The 18,769-nt window shown below is 43.5% G+C and overlaps 1 protein-coding gene across 4 annotated transcripts in view; it reads right to left on the bottom strand.

The window, feature by feature from the left end:
* Positions 1-2,947: 2,947 nt before the first annotated feature.
* The window catches only part of si:dkey-237i9.1 (SEC14-like protein 1), a 32,888-nt gene continuing 17,066 nt past the window's right edge, over positions 2,948-18,769 (bottom strand). For 3 of the 4 annotated variants that reach the window (XM_036137114.1, XM_036137115.1, XM_036137112.1), the window contains 15 exons: positions 16,472-16,621; positions 16,245-16,376; positions 14,938-15,066; positions 13,213-13,483; positions 12,553-12,662; positions 12,274-12,463; positions 11,755-11,843; positions 11,502-11,572; positions 10,850-11,021; positions 10,500-10,634; positions 9,765-9,899; positions 9,068-9,319; positions 8,798-8,976; positions 7,199-7,225; positions 2,948-4,978 (listed from right to left, as the gene is read on the bottom strand). In XM_036137114.1, the coding sequence (XP_035993007.1) occupies positions 4,873-4,978; positions 7,199-7,225; positions 8,798-8,976; positions 9,068-9,319; positions 9,765-9,899; positions 10,500-10,634; positions 10,850-11,021; positions 11,502-11,572; positions 11,755-11,843; positions 12,274-12,463; positions 12,553-12,662; positions 13,213-13,483; positions 14,938-15,066; positions 16,245-16,376; positions 16,472-16,621 (2,148 nt within the window). In that variant the 3' untranslated portion in view covers positions 2,948-4,872. The remainder of the gene's footprint in view (positions 4,979-7,198; positions 7,226-8,797; positions 8,977-9,067; positions 9,320-9,764; positions 9,900-10,499; positions 10,635-10,849; positions 11,022-11,501; positions 11,573-11,754; positions 11,844-12,273; positions 12,464-12,552; positions 12,663-13,212; positions 13,484-14,937; positions 15,067-16,244; positions 16,377-16,471; positions 16,622-18,769) is intronic. The other variant, XM_036137113.1, reaches the window with a different exon arrangement.

The raw sequence follows: 18,769 nt of genomic DNA, 5'->3' as shown, positions 1-18,769 counted from the left end.
CCGTGGCCGCTTTGTTGGTGGCATTGGCTCTGGACCAGCGCGTGAAGAAAGCTCTTTCTCCATCATCCATTTTCCAGACAAACTTGATGTTAACTCTTGGCACTTGAGTGCCAACGTTGGCTTGGTTTGGGGAAACACAGCACCTACCTGGCTGGCTAGCTTGGTTTTCTCAGGAAAACTAGCAGTTTTCTGCCTGGAGAGACGCTGACAGATGCCGGAGGCGCCGAAAGAGGAGTTTTCGTTGGAGTTTACCGAAATCCGTGGCCGCTTGGCTCGTGGCCTTTGCTCTGCGCGAGAGTGTGCGGCAAGCTGGCTGCCTAGCCTCCGTTTCACAGGCAAACTTGATGTGTGCAGCCTGGATGTACTCAAGGAAGTCTTTTCCTTGGGTTGAAAATGTAACTCTTGGCTCTTGGGTGGTGGCATCGGCTTGGCTCTGGGAAATGCAGCGCCAACCTGACTGGCAATCTTGGCTTTCTCGCCGATGCTTGCCGTTTTCTGCCTGGAGGAACTTTGAAAGGCGCTGGACGTGCTACGACACGCCTTTTCACTGGGATCAGCCGGTAACTGTGACACTGGGTTCTCATACTGGGTTCCAGCGTAACAGCAGAGGCAACGGTAAGAGCAAAGACAGGAGTAAAGTCTGGCTTCGGCACTCGTTTCAACGCAAGGACTAGACCGTGGGCGCTCTTTGGATCTTGAACCTTTGTTACTGTGTAGCGCTCGTCGTTGACAAAACAGTAACTAGTTTGTTTGGAAGAGTTTGATGCCGACACTCTTCGAAAAACAAGCCTCAGACTTTTGGATCCTGAACGGGTACTTGGGTCCAGGTATAGCGCTTGTCGTTGTAGTAGCAGATGTACGAGGTGAATGAGGGAGCATCTGCTGTCGCCACTGGTCTCAATTTGACCGTAGAATTGGGCCGTTCATTTGGACCATCTGGCACAACGGCGTAAGTGTACCGGTTCCCGCTAATGGCACATGTGCAGGAGCAGCAAGCTTTGTCCGGAGCAGACGCCATCGTTTGGGCTTTAGGTGAGCTGGGATCAAGCGTCGCTGGAACGATTCAGTCACAGCTCTCAGAAGATGAACTGGACTCTTGTTGAGCAGACATGTGGCAAATGTCTTTTTTTTTCACACAAGCACAAAACAAATCTGATGTTCTTTTCTATGAACTGTAAAACATACAGTCAGACTAGATGGATAAAGACGCAAAAACTACTTTTTCAAGGCTAAAGCAGTTTTCCTAGCTGTTTGATAAACACGATTTCAATGCAACAACACGCGCAAGGAGATCCTCGTTTGAAAAGTTTCAAACAAATGAGACACCTGACGCCTCTGTTCTATCACTATGATACGACTTTATGACGACATTCGAGAATTGTTACGTTCGATGAATTCATAGCCGTGCAGTGTGACGTCAACGAGCGGGGATGTGGCACTGATCTCTATTATACACTGGAAAGCTTAATAGCCCGCTGTTACGAGTCGCTTTGAAGCCACCAGCCACCATATTGGTACTCCCTATTTTCCTCCAGTAACTAGGGAATATATGCGCTACAGCATCGAATGAGGATTTTCTCATGTTCAGGGGGGACATGAGAAATGTATATATACATATACATTTATAAATATCCAAGTACAAAATACAAATATAAAAATGTGACATACAAATAAATAAACAAATTTATATAAATAAACGTGTCTTTGTAAATATATTTTCGAGATTTGAAAATAAAAAATAGTTGGCATTTATATAAATTTATTTATTTGTATGTCACATTTTTATATTTGTATTTTGTACTTGGATATTTATAAATGTATGTATATGTATATATACCCTTTTATATTTATTTAAATCTTTTTCAGACAATCCTGACTCCATACAATCCAGTTATTTTCTACACAAACGTCTGTCTAACAGAGAAAAAGAAAAATGTTGCTGATGTCAGATGAGAAATTAACAGAAAATAGTACAAATTTGGTGCCAACATGTCGCTTTATTCTAATAAATAAACATTGATATTTTTCTTCATTTTGTCCTACTCCAATAGAAGCATAAAGTGGATGTCTGCGTTTTCTGCTGTAACGGAGGTTGCTTTTACCGAACACTTCCACTTTACAAACACCAACAACTTCAATATTAACACAAAGGTGACTTGGTTCGTTTTATGATTTAAGAGAAATTAAACCCATTTCTCATCCAGCAGACCGTGTTGGAGCGGCCCGAACTTCTTCAGACTGCAGCGTTCACCGTTTGTCGGGGGGGGAAACACCAAAATATGGAGTTTCCCATCGTTTAGTAGGCCAATTAAAAATGGCGACCTGCATGTGATACTTGTTTATCTTAAGTACAGCTGTGATTTGAATTTTTACACAGAGTGGTAATATTTAGGCTTTCTTGAAATTTAATTTTCTCATGAAAAGGCCCAGTGGTCAGCTGAGAGGACGCATGCAGGCCGATGCTGTTTTCAGGACGGCCAACAGCTATTTATCCTTTCTTTACGCTTAAAGATACGAGTTATTAGCTAAAGAACTAGAAAGTTGTCTTAAGCCGACTTGGCTTGAAAGAATCCAACATCTTTATCTATCCTTTGTCAATAAATAATAAAAACCCTTTATGTGGCAAGTTTATTTACGTCTTTTTAGGTCTGCACGCAGATTGGCAACGATGTTGAACACCAAACCTTCCCTGTTTACAGCCCCAGGCCATAAGTTAGGAATATAAATTTCAAATGCTTTCTACAGTTTTACAATAAGTGCGTTTTGTTTACTCCAAACGTATACTGTAAAGACTGAAATTACAGGATGAATTCAACCAGCAATAGTAATCATACATTTAAGTGAGAACCGTAAGTTTATAGCCAGCGAAAATAAGATTATTTTTTTTTGACCCAAGCAGGAATGAAGACGGGCGACTTTAACAGAACAAAAGACAAAGAAGTTCCAGTTTTTTTCCATCATAATTCAAGTTTATTTACTTCAAAACATAAAGGCGACATGTTCTTTCATCCAAAGCTCTCTTTTTTTTTTTTTTAGCAGTTTCTCACACAGAGGTGCAGAGAAGATATGCAGAAATATCAGCAGAGGAAGCAGGGAGGCAGAAATGTGTGGAACAATGGAGACAAACGGTTATATAGCCCTCATTTCTGAATGAGATCTCAATGAAAAGCATCAAAGCATGGAGATAATCTGTCGACGCAACAAAACCTGGTATGAATACAATTCTTCATGCCTGCGACTTAAGACAAGGTCCAAAAGGTGAACCAAAAAAAAAAAAAAAAGCACACAGAAGGAAAACAAAAGGAAATATACAAGATTAGAACAGCGATTTAAATAAATGTAGTTGTCAAAGTGCACCTAGAAATAAGGAAAGAAGCAAAACATCTGCTTACAGGGTCAGAAATGTGTTAAACACAAATTTCATTAGATATATCTCCTCCAGTCTACAGCAAACATTCATTTTTACGCCGTCTCACTCACACACACACCGCCACTCCTCATTCAAAGTTCCTTTTTCTCATCTTATTGCCAAGTAAGGATTTTAAACAACCGCTGACCTTTACCAGCCACAAATGAGCATTTCTGGATATTAAAAACAGGGCAGCTAAATTCCACCCAAGACCTTTTTTTTTTCTCTCTTTTTGGAATATATATTGAAGTAAACTGTATTAGAAACCGTTGCATGGAAGTGTTGCATTTCGAAATGTTACAGTGGTCACCTTGAAAATAGCAGATACATTTCTAAAGTGATGTTTACAAAGGCTAAAATGGTATTTATTGACACATGGCTCTTTAAAAAAATGGCTCTCTTAATTCTTAAATAACAAAATCAGTAAACCCCTGTGCGCGTGCGTGCAGGAACGCACCGATCCAACATCGCCTTCTTCTCCTTGCCACAGCTGTCGCAAAGCAGCACACGTACACAACACAATTAACGTCGTCGTCCCATTGGCTCGGCTGACTGCAGCGCCGACTTGATCCGGGTTCCTTAAAGCGAACCGAGCGCTTGTCCTCCTCTCCTGACAAAATGCTTTAGTGACGTTAGTGGCAGCTATTTATTTTTTTATTTTTTTTTGTCTACCTGTGCACTACTTCACATGCATCTAAATAATAAATACGTTTCACACAGTTTAAAAGTCCATCCTGCGTTATTGCTGCTAGCGGATTACCTCGCTAACATCCCAGACCCCGGGTCCAATATTCAAGCGCTCGTCAGGGAGGGAGAAAGTTTCTCCTTTAAATCGTGATAACCGGTCGGCGGCGCACGTGTGATGCTGAGCTTCAATTGTCAGCAGCGGATGTTGGAGTGGAGCCAGGTCCCTTAGGATGTTTAACCCACCCACATTTGACCTACAAATGACTAACTAGTAACAATAACCCCCGTTTTTTTTTTCTTTTTTTTCCAGTAACAACGTGGCAACCGTTTAATCTGTGCCCATTTGTGTTTTTATGTAACAGCGTGAGTGAGGTACGAGTCGTCTCAGTACTGCGAGTGGCCGCTAAAAGTCTACGCGTAAATGTAACAGCGCCCTCCAGTGTCTCTTTCCGGACCCACGGCATGAAAAATATTGCTTCTTTCCGCTTCCGCCCACCTCCGCCTGGCTCACCTGTGACATTTCCACCCCCCCCCCGCAAGTGAACTCCCTGCGAATGGTCCGACACAAAAATATATGACCTTTGTGCAAAAATCAGCCCTTTAAATCTTTCTTTTTTTGTTTTTTTTTGCCTTAGTTTCAGAACTCTTCATCTTTTATTTGTGCGATAGTGTCCAAAAGACGAGAGGGGACGCGGGGAAGGAGAAAGGTTTCCACCATGATGATAAAGGCTGTGGAGTGAGGGAAGTCGGGGTCTGAAGTCCGCCGCTGCCGGTTTCTACCTGGAGATCATGGAGCTGGACTGGGAGTGGTTAGAGGAGGTGGTAACAGCGCTGAGCTGAGAAAACCCGCTGTGGCTCGACTCCAAGCTGGTCATCGAACCCCTGAGAGAGAGAGAGAGAGAGAGAGAGAGAAAGAGAGAGCGGACGGGTGAATGCAGGAACCTACAGCGAGCAACAACTTCATGTGTTGGTCAGAGAAAGAGCCGCCTGCTAAGGACTGACTGACATGTGTGCAGGACTCATGCACGCGATGCAGAACCATGCGCCCAGATCAATCCTGCAGAAGGCTGCGGCACCAAACCCATTTCTACAGTTTACAGTTAGTATGACAGTAAAACTTAACCTTAAAATGGTTTTTGTATTTTTAACGTATGGAGGTGAAGGCAAACTGGAGTTATACTTGTTTGGTTCTGATCAGAGCATTACGGCATTTAATTCTGTTTAGCTTTAAAGTCAGAGCAGCCTACGTGGCAAGCCGCGTCACTTTATTTTATTTTATATTAGACCGCTTTGAAACGTTTTTCCTTACTAGTTTACAAATTATAAGAAATAATCCAGAACATGGATTTTAGCAGGATCTGTACCCCGTTAAAGATTAAAGATGCAAAGGGAATTTGGCTTGGGATCGACTCTGATCAGTGACCAGCCAGTCGGAAACTAAAAACCTAGTTTTTTTTTATCCTGGTGGTGAAAAACAAAAACAAAACCAGGTCATGTAACAGGCTACTGAGGGAAGAAGACTCAAAGTTAGCCATTTTTTTTTTTTTTTTTTTAGGTAAGTCAGAGGAAGCACAGAGATGCTAATTTATAGAGATTTAGATTTTTAACGACACATATGTGGTTCACTCAGAGAGAGAGAGCGAGAGAGCGAGAGAGAGAGAGCCTTCCAGCAGATAACAGGAAGGCTGAGCAAAGCTGCTGTCCACTTTTTCCCGTCGGAGCCATTTATCTCCATCTGTCGGGGAACATGTTGGACATTAAACGGTAAAGGGTGAGTTCAGATTTTTGGAAATGAGGTTCGTTGCCCCTGATCTGGAGGAAGGAGGCAGCCTGCGCACTGGACCGAGGTCGCTCCACGTGATACACCGTCTTTCTACAACGGGTAGAATTATTCCTGACAACGTCACTTTAAAACAACCTGAACTGACCCTCTGAGGTAAGGATCTCCTCTCTCTTTGGAGTAAACATGGAGGCGGGTCTTCTAGTAACGCCAGCTGAGCTAACTACTTATTTTAGAGGCAAAAAAACTGTTTAAGGAGTCAAGTCAGTAATCACCTTTGTCTCGGCTTTAAAATTATAGTAAAGTTTTACATCAATAACTGTAAACTCAAATCAACTAAAAAGCGGTTTTGGGATTTAAAGATCAGAAAATGGCCCCAAAACTCTTGATTGGTGGATATCGTTGATGAACACAGTGAACGAATGAAACCCTCGGTAGGTGCTCTGAGAAACCAGATAATCCTAAATGTGAAACGACTAACATAATATTAAACATCCATGGTAGAGGATCTGCTACTAGCAGGATCGGCTAGCTTGGTCTGAACAGGGCTCACGTCGCTGTGTGTGTGTAGTATAGGGTCAATGAAAGTCTAGTCGTGATATAAGTGACTATACCAGCAGCAGAGTCCCAGCTCACTCCCAGAAACCACACAGCCATAAACACACCACCGTGAATCCAGTGTAGACACTCATAGACTTCATCCGCTTCAGATGTTTGCAATTCAAACAGACATGTTTAAACTTAAGCTTAAGTTTGTGGTTACCACATTCTTAACTTTCAGCAAGATTAGTAAAACATCTTGTTTTTTTTTTTTGCATCAAACCAGAAGGTGTTAGACTGTTAGGATCTATGTTGAGAGTCAGAAAATAAAAGTCAAATACAAAAATGACATTTGGTGAGATAAAAAAAAACAATTCTCTACAAATAAGTGACTAACGATAAAGCAAACATGAAAGCCAGCAAATGCTTATGAGTGTGCGCTTGGATGTGAAGCACCTGAGGAGGCGTTTACAGAACCGCGTCTGAAAAGTTAATCATGCAAGCAGAACACGTCAAGCCGGTGAGTGGATTAGACCCCCAAACTGTGGTGTGAGGATTTATTTTATTCTCTAAGTGGTGAGAACAGCAAGATCCTGTTATTCAATGCTTGGTTAGCATTGCTAACAAGAAGCAGGGAGAAGCAAAATCAGGGATCATTTCTGCTGCGTTAGACGCGCGGCTTCTGTGGAGGGGAACTCGCTTTAGCAGCCAGAAGCAGCAGAAATGATGAACTAAGCTAAAGAAAAGAAAAAAAAAAGAGGGGCAAACGCTGAGCCACTTACAAACTCTGCACATCACAGCAAGCCGTTCTTCATAGGAGGAAGACACAGCAGAAGGAGGAGGAGAGGAGAGGAGGAGGAAGGGGTAGTGAGCAATAGAACAGGAGTGGATTGGACAGAAAAAGATCAATTAAAAGGGTCATTTAAAGAGGAGAGAAGCTTTTTCATTTCTAAATTCTGGGCTTCTAAATAAATAAAAACCACGGTGCTCTTTACAGCAAGCGCCCAACATATTACAGAGTGCCGGGTGTCACGGAGATATGCTAAGGAGATAAATAAAATATGATGCTCCTTAAATAAATAAAAAAATAAATAAATAAAATTGTCAGCATGAAATAATACAATAAATGGCAAAAATGATTTAGACTTGGGATAAAAGCATGTTTTCAGCTGGAGTCACATGAACTGCTTGCTTTAAAAGTTTTCCCACCCGCCTGGCCTTTCCAACATATTTATAACCCTTGAACCTTCCCGCATTTTGTCACGTTACAGGAAAGAAAACATTAAATATATATTTTATTGGGATGTTATGAGACAGACTTAGACAAAGCAGAGCATTACTGTGACGTGGAAGGAAACGGACGGATGGTTTTCAAAACGTAGACGAGTAAAATTACGAAAGGGAAGTGGATCGTAAACGTTTTAGGAATCACCGTTTTCTCCGAGTCTTTTGGTGAATGTGACCATGTTGCTCTGAGCGAAACAGCCCAAGCTCAGTCAGAGTGGGTGGAGAACATCTGAAGAATAAAGTCTTGACACAGATTAACTGGATTTACATCTGGACTTTGACTAGGCCATTCTAACACAGGAACATGGCCATGGACTCCAACCAGCCTCCCTGCTGAAGACAACCGTGACTAACGCCAATTATAGGGGAGCGTGTTAAATGTTAAGTCCTCCCCTGTCTCCTTATAAAGTGTTTTACATGTAGGCCAAAAATATCCCCATCAATATTATCGTTTTCATCTGACCGTAGGGCTGGACGATAATTCAATAACGATCGAAAAAAATTCAATTCGATCGACAGACGTATGGTTCAATATAAAAAACAGGGGTGAATAAAACAGTGCATTCCTAATACTACAGTCATTGCATCCTCCCAACCAATCACAGACCCAGGAAAGCTCCATCAGCCTTGAAAGAGTTCGGAGACGTGTTCTTTTTTTATTTTTTTAAACACTTGGAGTTTTCGTAAAAAGTTGTTTGAATAAAGGGTTGTTTCTGAATCCATTTATTTAAAAATAGGTCATCAAGCAACATCGTAAAATGGCCTGGGCTGCACTTAAAATGTATATTTTGAATTCTTTTGATATTTATCGATAAATATGATTTCTATTTTATCCATATGCTTTTATTTTATAATCGTCCAGCCCCATCTGACCGACGTGCTTCTTGCAGCTTCTGATTGCAATCGGCTGGTCTGCGCTTTATTAAGAGGACGTTCATTTCTATCCAAACCCATTGAAGCCTGTGGTTGCAGACGAATTAAAAGCGGAAAAGGTTCAAGGGGTGTGAATACTACAAGGCCCTACAGCCAGATTTCACGTGTGATAATCTGCCTTTTCCTTTTAACATAAACGCGCCGTCAGCTCAGCTACCAACCTGAAGTCCTCGGAGCCCAGCACCTCGGTGTAGTACATGACTTTACACTTGTGTGAGGACACCTGCAAGGTGGCCAGGACGTCGTCCACCCGGGGCAAATTGGTGGCCGAGCAGGCCGGCATGCTGTGAAACTTCCACTGCAGGATGTAGAAACCCGGCCAACGGGTCACATGGGAGCCCTGAGGAAAAGGAACGAGCGAGTGAACGGTCGTGGTTTTAAAAAAAAAAGACCTAAGAACAAGAAGCTCTTCGTGACGATAAAACGCGGACCTGCACGCTCTCGCCCTCCTTGCAGGTGAGCGGCGACGCCACCATGCTGTAGTCTTGGCCCAGCGTCCAGGACTTGTCGATGAGCTGGACGTTGTTGACGCCCGGCGAGGTGATGCCGTGGGCTCCCAGGGGGTCTTTGCGCGGCGGCTGGGGGGCTCGCTTGGAGTGGTAGAGGTTGAAGACGATGTCGCCTTTGCACACGTCAAAGTCCCAGGTGATAACGGAGGCGGCGTCGATGATCTCGATCACGAGCTGCTCGGAGGAAGGTTGAAGGAAAACGAAACAAGTAGATGATTAACAAACAAGTTTTTTATTTTTTATTTATTTTATTGCTACAAAAAGACAAATACGCATATAATCATATCTATGGCTCTCTTTAAATGTAGCTGGGCAGAAAAAAGAAATCCAGAGAGGAAAGTTAAAACTACTTGCAGAGGAATAATTATAGACTACATCTGCCCCGCTGGTTTACTTAATGCAACAGGACAGGAACGGTATGTCATGGCAGACGGATCCGTTTTCTAAGACCTGCTCTGTTTCATGGCCAAAAGTCAAAGAACATACAAGCCATCTCCACTAGGTGGCAGAAGTGGCAGCAGAACTTCCTGGAGGTCTCTGCCGTCCTCTCCTGAGTAACACGGCAGCACCACTGGCCTTTTAGCTTTAGCTTCCCACTCCGCTGCGTGTCGCGCCTCACCTCATGAGGAGCTCCCTTAAAGATGCTGGCGCTCTGATAGATCGTCTCGGTCCAGAGACGCACGTCCTCGTTCTCGAGCTCCTCGGGTGTGCGGTACATGGACTTAGGAACCAGGCCGCCCTCTGGCACCTCACACTGTGAAGACAAGCAAGACGGAGGCCTGGGTCACTGGAAGAGTTCTCCGTCTTGATGGTGTTACAGACGTTTCATGCACTCCCTATCCCTTCAAAACTTTTGACACCATCACGTCACAACCTCAAACAAACGGGTTTTAGTGGGATTTTGTGCAAAACGAAGTGATGCATAACTCGAGGTGACAGAAAACGTGAGTAAATGTTCTGATATGAGGCTCTTAAAGTAGCTATAGATCGGTTTATTTAAATAATAAATCGATAATGCCGAGCTGCCGCTTTACTGCGAAGCATTGCAGAGGGTCAGACACAGTCCAGCATCATTTAATACCGTTTTATTAATTAAGCAAACCGTTCCTTATGATAATTCTGTGATACTGCCACTAGATGGCGCCACATCTGCTTATTTCTGGACATGGCGCCCGGTGCTGGGACTATTTTTATCCACAAAAATGACCATCAAAACATCACCAGGATGGAGGCTTGGTGTATATAACTTTATTTTATCATGATCAAACGGTTTTTGGTCTTCTTTACATAACCACATGTGGCTAGATACCTTTAAAATATGTTCTGCAAGTTTTTCTCCCAACTCAACACTTACCATGCACTCTCCTCCTAGAAAGTCAGGGATGATTTCCTTGTCTATATAATCGACAAGCCCTCCAGGACCCTGGTAGTCGTTGCCTGCATAGATCAGGAACTTCTTCCGGGTGTTCTCATCGATAAACGGGCTCACCTACAAGCAGAGGTGAAAGTGAACATAGATCAGGAAAAAGTCAATCATTTCTACAGAGCAGTAGGTGTTTGGTGTGTTTTGTTTAGCAAAGAAATGACTTTTAGTGCAACCACAGAGACACTTGTGTGTCATATTGAGGTTTCTGACTTTTCCAGGCATTTTAAAACAATGATCTCGCATAGCTCCAGTTCCCAGGTTCCCCCTAATGTTCTCACCAGCGTCCACAGGACTGGGAAGACTCTCGGCGCTCTCAAGATAAGCAGCCGTCCCAGAGTCTCTGGATAGTTTGCCTCCACAACTTCGATGATCCTCAGCAGCGCCTTGACCCCCGGTCGCCACAAGTGACGCATGTTCAAGCCCTCCAGATCGACGAGACACGTCCAACAGCTAGAGAGCGGGGAAGCAAGAGGATTAGTGTGGAAAACTTCTCGCCCCACACACAAACACACATACACTCCGACGTGGGCTGCAGCCTCCTCTCTGATCACGTAACACCCGTCACCCTGAAGCATGACTTGAGTAGATAGCTGATGCCAGTTTGTGAGGCGACGCGTCAGAAACGCATAGTTCACATGCCTCCTCATGACCTCACCCTCTGGCGGACAGTCCCTCTGACCCTAAGCACCCAGAAACGAGTCTTTAACACCATTTCCAATTATGGAGAAGATAATGCTGGACTTATCTCTATCCATACCACAGCTGCTGAGCTGAATCCCAACACCAGGAGTGCTTTAATGCCACTGGGTGCTCTATTTTTCCACTAAATCCTGCTTCAGCTCAACAAAGATCACTTTCCTGCAGTTCTGATGCAAAAACCGGTAAATAACCATTTAAAGAGGATGATATCTACTAAATCTAGGTCTTTACCTGATAGGTCGACCAAACACCTTGGTGTTCTCCTCACAACGCCTCAGGCCCTCCTCATTGATAGACAGCACCTGCAATGTCATATCAAGAACAACGTTACTAAATGCTCCACCATAGACGAGCACATAAATAGCACATATCCACCCTCATTAGCCCATTAAGTCCCTAACCTGTAATCTGAACACGGTCTGCCCTACAAACCTATTGACTTTCGGTAAGGGAGAGAACTGGAAGTGCAGCTCGGGTTACGTACGTGTCTGAGCAGAGACTCCTCTCCAAGGGCGCGCACCAGACCTTTGGTGTCCATGTGACCCAGCCTCAGGATGTACAGAGGACGACCGTCTAATGAAGTGACACAAATATTGACCTGGTTAAGTGAGAAGGTGCGTTTTGTGCGGCACAATAAGTGAACACGTGCGCTGGGAAACGGTTTATTGTTCCCGTTCACGTTAAAAGCACATTTGATTGATGTTTATGTTTAATATTTGCTTTTGAGGAGCCCAAAGCACCCTGCTAAACGCGGCATGCGATCGTGTGCGTGAGAGAAGACGATTCAAAGCCAACAAATGGAGTCATTTTTCCATCTTACAGGTCAGGCTTAAAGCAGAAGGTCGTTAAGGTCGACTGAACAACAAACGTGCGCCATCAAATGACGGGAACCTGTTGTTGGGAAGGTTCTTTTGTCTAAAAAGTGCAAGCAGCTGCAAAATGAAGCCGGCTGCACGTGGAGGGGTTTTTCCAGCAGGTGGCTCTGGGTGTGGCGGGTAGGTACCTCTGTCGTGGTGGTGCCAGCCGCCGGTGTAGTAGTCCTGCAGAACCTGCGGAGGGTTCCAGGTCTCCAGCAGGTAGTCCACTTGGTGCTGCTTTCGCCAGGTCAGAGACTGGCACAGTATCTCCCGTGCCTTATCCATATTGAAATCTCTGGCGCGCAGGAAGCGCAGGATGTGCTCGTCTTTAGGGATCTAAGAGAAAAAAAAAAGAAGGTTTTTTTACGGCAAGTCACTAAAAGTTGGCCGACAACCAAACTCTTCCACTCGGTTAACACCGATACCTTTCCCTTGTGCGTCTCCTGCAGCCATTTGCGAAGTCTGATGAGGCAGCTCTCCTGCAGAGGCGTCAGGTCGCCCAGGTAACGTTTGATGTAGTCGGCATCCAGTTTATCTGTTCAAAATTAACACTGGTTACAGTTCAAAGCTTTAGGCACCAAGTTGACGTTGAATTGAGAAAAAAAAAAATCTCTACATGACTTTTTGCAGATATTACCATGCAAAAAGGGAACAAAAAGTCAAGTCTTCTTGCAATTAATGTATTTTTCCTTGATTTAAGCAGGTAAATCAGACTATTTGCCAATGGAGTGCGTATTTTTACCCCTAAAATAAGATAATTAGAAATCCTGCACTAGAAATAAGATGATAGAGATGAAATTTTCCTATTTTAAGTGGAAGAATCTTATTCCATTGGCAAATAGTCTTATTTAGTTGCTTAAATCAAGGGAAAATACATTAATTTCAAGAAAATTTGACTTACTTCTTGCAGTGTAAGTAACTGTGTTACTATAACTCGTCATACAGTGAAAGCATAGATGTGTTATTTGTGGTTATAACGACTCCAAAATGTTCCATCTTAAGAGACTTCTACTTTTAAAGAGAGTTTCCTGCTTCTCGGGCGGGTAACGGAGGGCCCAGAGTTTCGTTTATCTGAGGAAACAGACCTTCAGGCGTTCCAGCCACGTTCTCTGGTGGGTTGTCGGCCTGAGCGGCTCCGCTATCCTGCTTCGCATCCTGTGCGGCGCCATCTTTGGTGTCGGTGGTCTGCGAGGCAGAGACCGTTGGCGTGCTGGTGTGCTGTAGTTCGGGCTGGCTGGCGGACACGCTGTTTGGCGCAGGGAGAGCGGGACAAATGTAGGAACAGGTCCAGCGGGGGACGTGAGTCACGCCCTCATTCTCGAGCTCCTTTAGGTAGAACTCAATGATTTCCTTTCCCTGTCAGGAACACAAGTGAAGCACAACAGATAACATTACACCGTGGAAACCACTGATTACATTTATAAAATGTAATCACCTTGTTATTCACTACAGTGTAATAGTATAATTACAGCTTTGGCCCCGAGCAAACGACCCATTAAAAACGGGATTGTTTTTCTAAATGACAATGTTTTAATTACAAGGTCTGTGCAGACGACACAGAAACGTTAAAACGGTGTAATTTCCTTGCTTTACCACTAGTAGGCAGCATGTTCCTTGAAACCCAACACTTCCTCGCTAAAAAACAGAAGCACCACCACTAAAGCAGGGATGTCAAACTAATTTTGGTTTAGGGGCCGCATACAGCTTAATCTGATCTCAAGAGGGCCACACAAGTAAACTCATTGCAAGATTAAATAGAACTAATAAAAGTGGACTTGTTGTTGATTTTTATATTAAATGAATTTCACTTTTACACAATATATTATGAATAACCTCAGCGTTTTTAAGAAAAGTATGTGCAATTTCAACAATACTTTTACTCAGTTAAACATTTACTTGTGCATTATGCATAAGAACTGATCACAGTGATTGTACAATGTTGAAAAAAACATTTATTCACATTTTTTGGAATTTAAAACCACTGTCCTGCATGACAAAATACATCAAACAGATAAAAATTAAGAAATGATTTAAAATCAATATTCCACATCTGAAGCTCAGTGCTACCATCTGCTGATTAAAACACAGCGTCCCTCGTGGACAATATAGGAACTGCAGATTTTCAATAAAACGAAGTACGTGTTTTTTTTTTCAATAATGGTTTTATCATTCTCTTCCTTTTATCTCCTCTTTCTTTCACCTTTTCTTTTTTTCTTCTTGTTCTTCCTTTCCTCTCCTACTTTCCCATTGTAGTGTCCATATCATTTGAGATATTCTCCGCATGAATCATAATAAAACTATTCGCATTCATAAATCAAGCGGAGCACTATGGAATAATGATAATGCATTTAGCCACGGGGCCGGACTAAATTGTTCGGCGGGCTGGAACCGGCCCACGGGCCATATGTTTGACACCCCTGCACTAAAGGATACTAAATTACATGTATGTTTTCTTGTGCAGGGGCTTCCCCACATAAGCAGATCCTGTTTTTCCTGAGTACCCGACAACGGAGAGCGGCATGTCTTTAAAAAACTTACAGTGTGGAACCACTTTTAAAATGGGGCCGTTTTCTGAGAAAAGTGGGCCATTCTGGTGAAAACGGAACTAAACTTTTCCGTTTTCACCAAAAAAAGTCGTTCTCGTGTAAAGAGGGCCTTAAAATGCAAACACTGTACTATCAAACTTAGTGAAATAGTCATTTATCTTCCACTCAATGGCTGTTATGATGCGACTGATTACAGCCAGACATCAGATCGACAAAGGAAATGTAAAAAAAGTACGGTACGATGGGACGTACAAACCCACACACCTTGTTGATACTGCTGGCATACTGCTTCATGGCAATCTTTTCCACGGTGCTCTCAAAGCCAAAGAAGGACTTGATGTCCAAACTGGCCGTTTGTTCGAAACACGTCCAGTCCTCATTCTCTGGGTGGACCTGCAACAACACACAGCCAAACGTTACTGTAATCCAAACTGTGCAGCCACGCAGTAAGGATGGCCACTGTTACCATAGTGACCGCACAAGACGATGACGTACAAAGAGCAATTTTCACGCCGCGCGCTCCGAGTGGGCGTATGTGTGTCAGTCGGGTTTGGGTATATTTAGCCAGTATTTTGCACATGAGCTGTTCGAATTCAAGTAGGACAAAATGGAAATTTAGAAAAAAGGCACATTTATAGACAATGATGTAAACGGTTGCAGCAGGCGAGGGTAAAACCCGTGACTCACTGTCAGGCAATACCCAGTTCCCTGCTGGATCGTCTAAAAATCCTACGTCCACTTTTAGTAGATTCATTAGAATTGGGGGGAAAAAAACCAAGCCAAGCATGAATATTAGATTTAGATTTCAAACAACAAAACCACTTTTTAAAATCTCAATTATAACCATGTTAAGAGTGAACAGTTAATATGGGGGTTCGATTACATCCCAGACTTACTGCAGCAATTTAAACCTATTGTGATCATGATGAAAACACATTTTAAATACTTGCAGGAAGCATATAAAGGAAGCAAGGAGGAAGGCAAGAAAAACAGAGAAAGAAGGGAGAATATAAAGGAGGAAAGAACATTCAAATCCAGTCTGGATTCAGAAATTATTTCCCCCTCTCCTTACTTTCTTCTCCATAGCCATCAATAACTGGACAATACTGACATCAAATTCCACACTGTAGGATCCCTCTACAGGCTCCTGGTGGCAGCTTCATTACCCATGAGTACTAAAATATTTCAGGTCCATTAGCTGCCTAAGTGAGCTGTCCATCCTGGTTACTGCTCCCACAGAGGGACGCGGCACTCTACCAAGGACCTCTTGTGTGGCTTTGGACCTAAAATTAGCCTTCTGGTTGGTGGCAAGCTAATACGATAAGCTTGACCTCATTAACTCATGACACATTCACACACGGACAGATCTGGAGTCTGCTGCAGCAGGACGGGGAGACGGGGACGAGATGCTGGTTTCAGATCAGCATTTGTGGGTTCTTCTCTACAGGGATTAAAATCAGGGCCCTGACAGTGGGATGCGTTGTGTTCGGCCGCCTGACTGCAGCTTTAAATTACACGCCTGTGTTTGCTTGCACTTTTAAAAAAAGAGCGCGTCCTTAGAAGATACTGACTGAATAGCAGCAGGTCTCGTGGACGACCACCCTGTTGGAGAACGTCTCGTTGTGGGATTCGATGTGCAGGGTCCTCTCTTTTCGGTTCAGCGTGTTCTTCTGGATGAAGTACACATAGTCTACACCGGCAATCTGCGGAGCACAAAAAAAAAACAGCTCCTGTTACTCTCTGAGTGAAAGGCGGGGACGCGAGAACAGCGGGGCGGAGGGCCGGAGGGCCGGCTTACCCTCTTAAGAAGGCGCGGCGCGTCCACGTCCAGGGCACAGCGGCGCTCGATCCTCTGGGTGGAGCCGTCCTCGCTCGTCTCCTCGTTCACCACGTCGCTGTTCACGAACATGGGGATGAGGTGACATTTGGGGAAGCGGCGTTCGTATGCCTGTGGGGGGAGAGAGAGAGAGAATAAAAAAAAAGAGGAACAATAGTTTGACGCAGGAGATAAAAAGCGGAGATAATTCCAGGTTTCAGGTTTCCTTCCAGCAACAGAGAGAAAAGGATTCAGCAAGTTCACCAGCTTCTGCGTACGTGGACCGAGCGACAGGTAGCCGGCAATGTTACGGCAGGACTTTCATTTAATAAAGAAAGGGTATATTTAACGTTGATCTACTAGTAGCTTAATAGGGAAAACACATTTAAGTATTTATTTCTAAGAGAAGACAAACAGACATCCCATGTTTAAATGTGACTCAAGCTACACCTGGTTTGTCATATCTAATAAAAATAATGCAAATAATCTTTAAAAGAACAAAAAACGAGAACAATAGAAAAGCAGACGAAAATTGTATTGGAAAAAAAAAAAAAAGTCCAAAACAATAATTTAATGCGAGTGAGGTGAAGCCCTCTTCCAGGCCTTTATAATGAGCGGCTAGGAACAATTGAGCCTCTGAAATGTTTGTTGGTAAACCTCAGGCAAACTAAGCTCAGGTGCGCTCGGCTGCTTTTCCAGCAACAACAAAAACAACATGATGCAGAATTAAACAGCCAAAATCTGGACGGCTCATCGACAACCACCTCGGCTCTGATTGCCCAGGATTCATAGCGGGCGTGTCTGGAGGAGCAGGCCGTTTTATAATAAACCACATCTTGCTCATAACGTCATGTCTTTAAAAGCGGACTCTCCATTAACGCGGGCCGTGCTGCAGAACTCAAAGGGCGAATGTTTTAGAGAAAATAAATACATTAATTAAGCAACATTTACACGGTACACTTCACCTAAGTGTGGAGGAGGCAGCGCTGACGGCCATGTTGTTGTTGATTTTTTTACTGGGTCCAAGACTAGAACTGTACAGAATGAGATTTTCCTAAAAGACAACACGAGCAGTGAGACAGCGATCTTAGGACGAAGAAGAAGACGAAAAAAAAGATCAAGCCAAATATGTTGACGCTTTATCTCTTTAATTTGAGCTAAACAAAGAAGAGTGTTCTTCAAAGACACGTGAGAGCCAGAATCTAGCAGATCATTTGGATGTAGGAGCAAACCGGCGAGCGAGCGGAGGGCCGCATTCTTCTGCCGTTGTTCCGTGCTGCTGCCACGCCTCCCGGCTGCCCACTGTCCCCTGAATAAATGAATGCTGAGCTCTGTTGTTCAGCTGCCGTGCTCTGGAACACCGGGGCGTTGGGCTTTGTGCTGCCATCGACACTCTAAACATCTGGTTCGCCCGTTTTAGACCGGCGTCCACCGATAACAAACTCACCGCAAATGACACGCATTTGCAAAACAAAACCGATGGGTTTATTTTCCCCCCTCCGCCCTGCAACAACAAGAACAATAAGCCCGCTTAACAGCAGACGGGGGGGGGGAACTACCAACCATCAGCAATAAAAATCCACCGCTGCTCCGCTCCGCTTACGATGAAACTCTTAAAAAGTGCAGCAAAAGCAATCCATTCTGAGGTCTAATCCATTCTCTTGACTGTCCTGCTTCTGACGGGACAAGCTAAAGGTGGAAATGTTGCCGGCCTTTTGCAAATCTCATTTAAAATGAGGATTCTCCAGTGAATGCACATAAAGAGTTGTTTTGTTTTAACTATGACAGCTGCGGTAATAAACAGAGGAAGTTAAAGACAGCTTAAAACGTCTGACTGTTTTGCATTTGTTTTATTATAATAACAACAACAACAACAATTTCTCAGCAATTGCTGAGTCACGTCTGTCAAAATCACTGATGACCACTCACCGCAGGAAGGCTATAATAATAATACTGCTGATGCTGTTCTCATGTTGGGAGGCAGTGAAACATTACTAGTGCACCTCCATAGAAATACCTGAACTGCCATTTTTATATGACCAAACAGGGTGGCTGTATTAAAAATGGCTAAAACACACCATCAAACAACAAATTTTAACTTTTTTTAATGGATAAACTTTACATACACAAGTGCACTCTTGCTAACCCTTACAGGTGAATGGATTCAGGTGTCAACAGATCCACTTCTATACAGAAAAACACTATTATCATCTACAGCTGTCACTTTATACATTTGATATTAATATTATTCAGTGATGTATCAAGGCGTTGGTTGGTTGT

The sequence above is a fragment of the Fundulus heteroclitus genome, chromosome 5, assembly GCF_011125445.2.
Source record: "Fundulus heteroclitus isolate FHET01 chromosome 5, MU-UCD_Fhet_4.1, whole genome shotgun sequence".
In the NCBI taxonomy this organism is placed as follows: Eukaryota; Metazoa; Chordata; class Actinopteri; order Cyprinodontiformes; family Fundulidae; genus Fundulus; species Fundulus heteroclitus.
Note: the sequence above shows the minus strand (reverse complement) of the source record. Positions and strands in the feature narration are given on the sequence as shown.